Source organism: Sinocyclocheilus rhinocerous, unplaced genomic scaffold, assembly GCF_001515625.1.
Source record: "Sinocyclocheilus rhinocerous isolate Xijiao unplaced genomic scaffold, SAMN03320098_v1.1 scaffold449, whole genome shotgun sequence".
Classification (NCBI taxonomy): Eukaryota; Metazoa; Chordata; class Actinopteri; order Cypriniformes; family Cyprinidae; genus Sinocyclocheilus; species Sinocyclocheilus rhinocerous.
In genome coordinates this window covers 867102-877738 of record NW_015652285.1, presented here as the reverse complement: position 1 = coordinate 877738, position 10637 = coordinate 867102, and the positions used below count along the sequence as shown (strand labels likewise).

Sequence of the window (10637 nt, the reverse complement as noted above, 5' to 3'; positions counted from 1 at the left end):
TTTTTTGGCAGTGATTATGTACTTGCTCTACTTGGACAGCACTGTAAAAGAAGAACAAAAATATCCCATAAATCCAGCATTTAATATTCTGTTCTGAAACACCATTAAATTAGCATACAAATTAATAAAACCAATTCAAGAAATAATGGGATAAGCACCTGCAGAAAGAAATGGAGCTTCTGCAGCTTCCTGTCGTGAGGCACAAAGCGGCCACCACAGAGACTGCAGGACTTATGTAGGTCGACTGAGGGTACATGAATGGGAACACTGAATTGCATCACAGAACAATTGTCAACACATTCATTTTGTGAAAACCCATGAAAAACATTCACAATTAAATCTAATAATACTATATCTTGGGAAGAGTAGGGCAAGACGTGTCAGTGGCTAATCTGTCATTCTTATAATCGATTGAATTGAAGGACTCTCTCTCGCTCTCTCTCAGGCAGCTGCATATTGTATAAGAGTTGCTTTTTAATACTAAAGTGTGGGTTTGCATGTCAAAGTAAATTTTCTGCAGCAGATAAAATGAATTTAATATCAAAGCAAATAAATAAATAAATAAAAGTTACATCTCATGCATGTTTGGCATTTGGTAAGCTTTGCATTTTTTTGCAAAATACTATTATAATAAAATACTTAAATTAAAATTTTCAGAAAACTAAATATTTTCCAATGAAAATGTCAATAATGTGCAGCAAAATAATAGTTTGGATTTGATTTGTGCCTAGCAAATGTGGGTTTCTCAATGACTCCTCATTTCTCCTTTCCTTGAGGACAAATGAGTAAATGACACATCTTACCCCACTCTCCCTTATAAGGCTTGCTGTTGTGCAATCATCAATGTGCCAAACACATTCACTCCTACACTGCACTGATTGATGCTACAGAACAGTGCTGATTGTGTCAAAGTCCTTACTAATTTGGGAGCTACTTGGCAGAGACTTGAGGTACTCCAGATGCCTCCTGGCATCTTCCTGGTTATGTCGTACATAATAGATGACATAAGCGATAACCATCGTGAACCAACCAAACATGGTGACAAACATGGCCACATCAGTAGTTTTATGGTGGAAGTTACAAAAGTTTATGCCCGAATCCAAGACTTGAATGACAGGCTTGCCCGCGTACTCTTCCTGAACAGAGGTGTGGCAGCTCACCTCGTTCACAGTCTCGGGATCCAGCCTGAGTTCACGCAACACCTCCTGAAGGGTGCACTCACAGTGCCACGGGTTGTTGGACAGGCTGATCTTGGCATGCAGCCGAGCGAAGGCCTCCTTAGGGACGCTTTGCATGCGATTATGGGACAGGTCGAGCGCCCGCAAGCTCTCCGTGACACCTTGAAAAGCACCAGCATCCACGGTTTCGATGGCATTCCGTGACAAGTCCAGCTCTTGGAGCCAAGGAAGGTTTTTAAAAGCCTGGTTTGGGATTTTGGTGATGTGATTGGAGGATAGAAGAAGCGACACCGTATCGTGAGGAAGGTTGGAGGGAATCTCTTCTAGGTTGCGAGAGGAACACTGCACTATGGTTAAGCCATTCCTCTCGGAGCAGTGGCAACTCTTGGGACACGCAAGACCCATTGCACTCAAACAAATCACAGCTAAAATGAATCTCAAGATAAGGGGACAGCCATGATGGATGAAGACTTTCCTTGACACATGAGCCCCTCCAGGGAAAGTCATGTCCAGCTTTTTACTTTCTGAATGCTCTACAGTTCAAGGGCAGTCATTGTTAATCCAAGTCATAATGAAAAATTAATGAATAAACATTACAGGTCACGGTGTCATTCCAACAGTGGGAGTTTTTCCTTATTAACGCCCTGTAAGCACATGTGGAGTAGTGATTTATAATTTTCAGGTGTTTGAAGTCATTGAAAGTGTCTAGAGAGAATCCAAACGAGTCCATCAACATCTGAAAGGCAATTAAACATTTGAGAGGGAAATGTTCTACAGCCAAGTTTTAATTAGAAGCCAAAAACAGAAGGAGGATGTGAAGAGGGCTCCATTCACTTAACATCCCTCCTGCCAAGTCTGGAAACTGCAAGAATGAAAGGAGAACAGAAGAATCACCCATACAAACAGGCGTTAACGTGAAGTAACATTAATTAATATTTGATCAACTTAAATATGAATTAAAGATGGCTTTAAAGGCATGGTTCACGCAAAAATTAACTTTCTATCATCATTTTCTCAACCTTTTGTCATTCTGAATCTGTACGAGTTTCTTTCTTCTGCGGAACATGAAAAGGTATTTTTTTTCTCCATACAATTGAAGTCAGTGGTAACCATAACTATCTGGTTTCCAACATTCATCAAAATGGCAAGAACAACATGGGGGTGAGTAAATGGTGACAGAATTTTCATTTTTGGTGAACTACTTTAAGATATCCTTTGTAACAGGCAAAGTAACATCATATCACATAGTGCTCTAAACCTGAAATGGCTCCAACCATGACAAAACAATATTATTTAAGTCTCATAATCTTTCAGACTAATACATTTGTTATGCTGCATATAATCTCATTATATGAGAAAGGACTGATTTATTAAAACAAAACAAATCAATTTCTCATTTGCTCCATAGCAACACAATGCTCATTAATGGCTATTAGAAACTCTAATGATAGAACAAAAAAATGAAGCTGAATTTTCCCCATCAGTGAAATACAAAAGAGGCAATAGGCAGAATATCCCAGTTGTTCTTTTCACACAAGGAAATACTGACAAACTCAAAAAAGGACAAAAAAGCTTCAGAGGTATCGTAAAAGTTGTCAGTATGACAACTATATTTCAAGTCTTCTGAAAAATATGATTAAATTATAGTCGATTATTCAGACAACGCTCAGAGCAGCTTAGATTCTGTGTTTTTTGTGTCATGAAGAATGAAAATAAAACTTTGTCAGAACAACATGAGGGTGTGGAAAACGTCAAGATTTTCATTTCAGGTTTCTAAACTTACAAGAAGGGAGAGGAACACTTCAATCGAGAACAGATCATGACAGTGAACTCCTTACATTGTGCCGATCAATCAGATGACGACTGCCCTTTGAGGAACCAGTCTACACAGATAGCTTGTACTTTGTCAAAACCCCCTCTGCTGAGACATCAACTCATTTTACAAGTGGCCATAAGGCAGGTAGATAATATTAATATGCCGAACATATGCTGCAGTGACGCGACTTCCATTCTTTACAGTGAAACTTTGTCACAGGCAGCACTCAAGACATGTGAAATGCATCATCTTGAAAATGTCGAAATAAAAGATTAATTCACTGGCAATATACAGTGAGCAATAAGCAACACAGCTCAGGATAGATTGCTGGTTCAGCAGCAGCTCAGTAACAGAAGCTGATTATTGTGATGGATGCTAAAAACCACATGCCAAGTTTAGAATCCAATAGGATGCAAGTACATGGTTCATCTATCAAGGTGTGTTGCGAAAGACAGTGAGATTGTGACAGTTCAGCTCCAGCAAGCACAGCACGTTGCATTTTGGTTGCAGTTAGATAATGTCACAGAAGACCTTTTTTAAAAATATCCAATAGAAACCACACATACAACTGAAAAATAATGTAACCAAAATTTAAAAATGTTAGAACGTTGGTAATTAATACCTGGCAGGTTTTCTTTAGCATTAAAAACATCAATATTTTTATAATTGAAACAAAACCTGCTTTATTTTAGCATCATCGAATGAGATGTAGGAGTTTATAATATACTTGAATACAAACATGCCATGTGTCTCCTTTTTTAAACTTACATGAACTTAAAAGCCAAATATGTGTCAACAACAGACAATTTAGCTTGAAAACGTTTAACTTTAATCAATTGTGAATATTCATATTGCTTCAACTAAATTATTATCAGAAGGAAGAGTGCACTAGACATTCATGTTTCTGATAGGAGGTGTTTTTTTCTGAGGTAAGGCACTTTAACCAAGAAAAATTAGATCAATATCTTCTAAAGGAACATGAAAATGAGCAATGTTATAATTTGTAGCTGTAAAACGGAATATAAAAACAGCTAGAATTATGCCGACTGTTTACGGTTTAGACTTAGGGCTACATGAATCTTTGACACTATTTGAGCGAACTATTAAAAAGAAACAAAAAAGACAAGGCTGGATATCATATTTCATCTCAAGCTCTCTCTCTTCTCTCACTGTTATTGGTAAAGACGACAGCTGTGCTACTGGTAATCACTATAGGCTACTGAAAATGTACGTGGCAAAAACAAGACTACTATAGCCTACTGTACACTGTACGAGGCTAGTCTTGGTAAATGCCCTGCTTAAAAAAATGACTGAATACGAGAAAAGAAACGCTGAAGTGAAACAAAGGGTCGCCGTCTGGAGAACTACATAAGACCTAAAAATAATCAAATTAAAATAATGCAGCATTATGACAAAAAGCATTACATGACCACATAAAGTCAAGACAAATCCCCAGCACTTCCCAGAACTAATTACATTTACGAACTTATTGCATTTACCCTTTTCAGTGGTTTCAAATAAAAAAAAAAAAGACTAGAAAGTTAGCCTTTTGATATAAACTGAATGCTTCATAATGACTTACCTTACTTGTTGATAGTTCAGTTGATCAGTCGCCTTTGCAGTGAGTAAAAGTGAAGCGCACACAGCAGCTATAAAACATCCCCCTCGCGCTGATTGGATTAAAGCCCTGCTCCGGAGACTCGTGGTGCGCTCGCTCCACCCGCATTTTACTGCCTGCTCGTGGTGGGGATTTTGATTCATTCCAGTGACTCGAATATTTTGAATCAGTTCACCACAAAGATTCGTTCACTGTCGTTTTCAAGTGGAATCTTTTGAATTCAGTGAGAGTCATTTTGTGTTTGAAGAATTCTATTAGGCTATCCACCTTTTTCTTGTCGTAAAAATGGGCGCGGCCATTTGTAAATTCTATGGTTCTGGCTTCCGGTCTCATCTGCGTCCACTCTGTCCAGCTATTTTTAGCTGAACAAAACAGTTCGGTTTGCTGCTTGATATTGAAAGGTGGTGTGTCTTATCATATTATTTTAATGTATTATCTTAATTATGAACACACTGGTTTGTAGTGCAAATGTTTTACTGTTTACTGCACGTTGTTATTCTCCTCGTTATTTACCTATAGCGGCTAATGAACCGGAAGTCTCACCCATAGGCTTGCTTCCGCGTTGAAGAAAAAGGTGGATAAAACACTTTTCTTGCAATATTTCTTGTTTGAACATCTTACGAGGTAAAATACCCCAAACTGATGTTCATTAAAAATACCTTGAATTTCCTTAAGTGTTTCCTGATTTCTATCGAATGGCTTCATAACCTTGAGCACCACGCCTAAAGAAATCGTGTTTTAGCCGAGATGTGGATATACGTTTCCAGTCTGTGTTGAATATAATAAAAAGGACCATGGACCGCAAAATACTGACAACAAAAAACGTCTGTTGAGTTATCCTTGAGCCACGAGAAGCGCGGAAAAAACAAACATACAACACCACCGATTCATGAACAATTTTTCTGAGAAGTGTTGCGACTGTGAGCGTTCAAAACACTACTGTGACGAAGTTTCGAACCAATTACGAATCTGCTTCAGAGCGCTTTTCAAAAGACTCAAGTCACGTTTTTTTCTGGCCAAGTCACACGATTTCGTCATACTGATTCAAAATTATCCTAAAGTGCTCTAAATTAATAATAATTAAAAAAAACGGTATTATCTTTGTATTCACTTATATCTAATGCTTTGTATAGGCCTAGTAGATTAAGATTTAATTGAAAATAAGTTCAAAACGTATTTCGCATTTACACGGCTTTATCTAGCAGTCGTCCTCCGTGATTCCCGAATGAATGAGAAGGTTCTTAAAATATATAGCCTAGTTCAAATAAATGAGTTACCGGTTTGAATCAGTATGACGAATGCTTCATTGAACTGAATCGATTAGAGAGATTACTGAATCAACATCTGACTCAACTACTGAATTTTTTGGTGTGTACTTTTTTTTGTCAACAGACTGTCTATTTGATAACGTGTCGTTTAGGACATATTTTTGCAAATTATCTGCAAAATATTGGCAGTTTTTCTGCAATATATAAGGAGTATAGTGAGGTAAGAACTCAAACTAGGGTTTTTTCAGTTTTTTTTTTTTTTTGTCTGATGTTGAGATCCAAACCAGTGACCAGATCAAAACAGCATTTTCTGTTAAATTGTGTTTGACATAAACTGTATTTTTAATTTCCAGCTATTGGCATTGTGTATCTGTATAATGGAAATATTCTGGGTGGTCATTCAAGACTTAAAGATTTCTTAGGCAAATGTTCTCTCATTTCAGATTTGTTCATGGTATTTATACCTGACCTATAGTGTAAATACAGCCTAGAGCCAAAAACACTAAATTTTCAGGAATAATCAATGCAGTAAAATCTTAATAGCATTAATTGCATGTTTTACAATAACACACGTGAGGATATTTATGCATGCTTGCATAAAACACAATATAAAGACCTGACTGTTAAATGATTTAGGAACTAATTCAAATCCCTCATCATGAACCTAAAATATATTTTAGCCAACATCTCCTTATTTTGGCAGGACTGCAGAATATAAAATGACTCAACATAATGAGTAGTCTGTCAGTGACAGCTGACAGGTCAGACCATCACTGCACAGGATAGGAATTAGGAAGCCACTAATCAAAACCTCATCTGACATACGCACAAGTCTTATGAAACTGGGTGAACTGCTGTGTGTAAAATGAAGATACAATTATATTTGTTACCCTTGACTTTGTGTTCATGAATCCAACTGTTTCTTAAATTTTTAATTTAGATCTCTTCCATCAAGAGACAACCATTTTTACTGAGGGCAATAAGAAATTAGAGAAAAAAATATGTATAAATGTCCACAACCTATTTCTCTGGTTGCAAAGAACAGAGCACAGCCCAATTTTGTGTGTGTGTGTGTGTTTTCTCACAGGCACATCATTTGCAGAATCCTATTAAATGTGGTGGTTCAGGGTTTCTTCCCTAAGGTAAAGATAAGAAAACTGCTCCTTTTTTCATTTAGGCTTTTCTCAAACCTATAGGCTACAATAAATTTGGTTTCAAACAGGGCTGTATTTCTGGAGATAATTAAAAGTGTGATATCAAAAGCTTTTAATTACTTACCACCACAGTGTTCCTGCCAACACCATCCACCGGGTAAATCACATCAGTTACAAGGTGTGATTTACATCAAATGAACAAATTTGCCTAGTGCAAGTTATTACCTTAATTGCTTCAGTTGAATTATGGGTAATGTAGTTTAAAACCAACAGAAGTTTAAACATAATTGAGGATATTGTGATCACAATGAACTCCTCAGAGAGCCCCTTACAACTGAAAATGTGGAGAAAATTGGGATATTGGAGTTCATAAAAAAGAATAATGTTCAAATCTTTACCGAGACCTTGCTTTGAGAGCATAAATCCAAAATATTCCCCTCTGGAGAAGTTTGTTCAGCCTCTCCCCATCTTTTGTATTATTCTTTACAGCTTTAATGGCCTTCATTATCTGGATTGAGTATGTGGGCAGTTTCAGAAAGCTTGGGTTTGGTACTCAAACATTTTCAATTCATAATATCACCTTTTAACCAAACAACAGCATTCTACTACCTTTTCTATTACCACAGATATAAGAGAGTGTTTGGAATTATACTGGTTTTCCTTGAATATTTTGCGGTTGGCAGACAGACACTCACTGACCTCTTTTGATTTGAAAAAGAGATTCTCTGAGCTCTTATTTCCTCAGCTGCTCATTGTACCTGGAGGCACTATTTTTATCTCCCAGCCATTTACCAGAATTGCATAAACAGCCATTTCTTCTAATAGAAACAAGTGCACTGCTGGGACAGATTCATCTTAATGTATTTTAATGTAGATATATTTTATTGTATCTCCATTTTGGGAAAACAGTGCATAACTTATCAAATGATAATAATAATAACCAAATAAACTACATTTTTTCACATGTACAGCTTGACATAGAAATGGCACAAACACTACAAGTCTTAGAATCTGAATACAGACTTAGAATTTAAATAGAGCAATAAAGCTGCTGCCACTTTCAGTCAATCCTTCAAACTGTGTGACCAGAAATCACTCTCTTTTTGCGGTCTGCTGCAAAAATGTGATCAGATAAATGTCTTGAGCTATAATAAACTTGTTCTCACCATGCAAGAGTATGTAGTTGTAAAACAAAGTAAAAAATAATGTGCTAATAAGTGCACATAAAAAAAGCCTTTTAGCAATACTACTGCTTCCTGGTTGATTTTGTTGAGTCCAATCATAGCAGGAGAAGATTTCAGAAATTACAGATGACCTGTCATCACTCAGTCTAAACGAACAGGATTTAAAGGGATAGTTCACCCAAAAATGAAAATTTGATGTTTATCTGCTTACCCCCATGGCATCCAAGATGTAGGTGACTTTGTTTCTTCAGTAGAACACAAATTATGATTTTTAACTCCAACCGTTGCAGTCTATCAGTCGTATAATGCATGGCAATGGTAACTAAATCTATGAGAGTAAAAAAAACATGCACAGACAAATCCAAATTAAACCCTGCGGCTCGTGACGACACATTGATGTCCTAAGACACGAAACGATCGGTTTGTGCCAGAAACCGAACAGTATTTATATCATTTTTTATCTCTAATACAACACTATGTCCAACTTCCTTGAGCGCGAGCACGGCATCTGATGCGTGAGGTGTGTACACGCTCTGGTGTAGTCACTCGGTTTAATTTGGATTTGTCTGTGCATGTTTTTTTTTACTCTCATAGATTTTGTTACCATTGCCATGCATTATACGACTGATAGACTGCAACGGCTGGAGTTAAAAATCATCATATGTGTTCTACTGAAGAAACAAAGTCACCTACATCTTGGATGCCCTGGGGGTAAGCAGATAAACATCAAATTTTCATTTTTGGGTGAACTATCCCTTTAAGTTACAGGGACAGACAGAAGTCTGTCTGCAGTTCCACTTAGACGTTTGTCATTCTGCTTTGGATCTCTTACAACTCTTTGACACATCATGGCACCCAACTGAGATAAACGTTTAAATTACTAAGATAATACTCCCAATTTGGTCATTCCCTCGAGGCAGATAGAGGTTGAATTTACATTAATGAATATTTCAACACATCACCTGCCTTGATGTGCTCAGGATTGATGATTGAAAGTTAAAAGTGAAAGAGTGAAGGCAAGTGAGCTATGATTTATAGCCCATAGGATCACAAACAGCACAGTCAGTTTCTGAGTTTCGCTGAACAGGGTACGAGAAATGCAAAACACACCACTGTAGGATTTTTTTTTTTTATATATATATAATACTGTTTTGGTTCATTAGAATATATACTGTAAGAAAACATGAATGTTATACTGCGTGTTGAGCTGGTATGGACTCTTAATAGGGTAGGTGTGTGTGGAGGCCTTTAAAGAGAAGGTCTCTTTGACCTTTCTGTTTAGCTACTGTAGATGGTTAGATGCATTATTAATGTTCAACTCTGCTGAAGTGGACAGTTATGAAGAGATATAGAAAAGAAAGATTATAGCATTCACTTGTGAGAAAGTGAGGCTTCTAGCGTATATCCAGCTACAGTACTATAAAAACTCAGATAACGCAGTTATTGGATTCATCCATTTTAATGTGAAAAGTGTTCTGTTTTGATGGGCTATATCAGTCTTCCATTAGTTTCATTGCTCTGCTGCCCATTGGAAAATGTTTTTGGACACAGATTCCTTTTAGCTCTTAAGACTTAATGGAGTTCTCAGTTATATTTTAGTTTCTCCTAAAAATACTCGGAAATAAATAGACACAAATGATACAACAGCTGCCATACAGTACAGTGAGAGTACTTGTGGATAACTGAGCTCAGATAATTTGATTTTAGAATTATTTCAGTTCATATCAAAATCTCTGCCCTTTGATTGCAGTATTAAATCTGTGCACAGTTTCAGACATTGTTCAGATCTAAAAGTCACTGTCACCTGCAAACCAAGTCCCACAGCGCACCTACATTTGACAGAGCCAAGATGAACGGAGTGTTTCAGAGGTTAATTAAAAATCTGCTCTGTATAAAAGCTCTTATGACGCATCAACGCTGTGACAATCCAATGTGAAACAATCCTACGAGAAGCTCTTGAACGGCCTCTGTGGTGGATAAGGAGAGGTAGTGAGGTGTGGAAAAGGGAAATTATTTTGTCCTGCATTGTGCGTTAAACGGTCAGCCGTGCGTGGAGCTGATAACAATGCAATGCCCGGAAATTTGTGAGTGTGATTTGAGGGCTTCTGAACAAACTGGAGCCTGGCAAATTCAATCAGGAGTTCAAAGACATTAGGTTTAGGCAGCATGTACAGCGCAAATTCAATATAGATTTACAAATAACATTTTAGACCCTGTGATACCTCCAACAGTGATACTTTATAATTTGTAAAGTCTGGTCTGCTGATATGGCTCAGCTGCGTCCTTTAATGTATTTTTTTTTACCCATTTGAATAGAGGTTCATATCTCTAACCCTGCTGAAATTTTTTTTTATTTAATGTTTTTTTTTATTTAATGTGTCTGCACCGAACGTAAGCGACAAAGGCAATAGACCCATCG

The 10637-nt window shown here is 37.1% G+C and overlaps 1 protein-coding gene across 1 annotated transcript; it reads right to left on the bottom strand.

The window, feature by feature from the left end:
• Positions 1–701: 701 nt before the first annotated feature.
• On the bottom strand, positions 702–4609 carry LOC107714364 (leucine-rich repeat-containing protein 3-like). The gene is made up of 2 exons (XM_016520187.1): positions 4577–4609; positions 702–2040 (listed from the first exon to the last, which is right to left on the bottom strand). The coding sequence occupies exon 2, from the start codon at positions 1683–1685 to the stop codon at positions 885–887; it is 801 nt and encodes a 266-aa protein (XP_016375673.1). The 5' UTR covers positions 1686–2040; positions 4577–4609; the 3' UTR covers positions 702–884.
• Positions 4610–10637: the final 6028 nt, after the last annotated feature.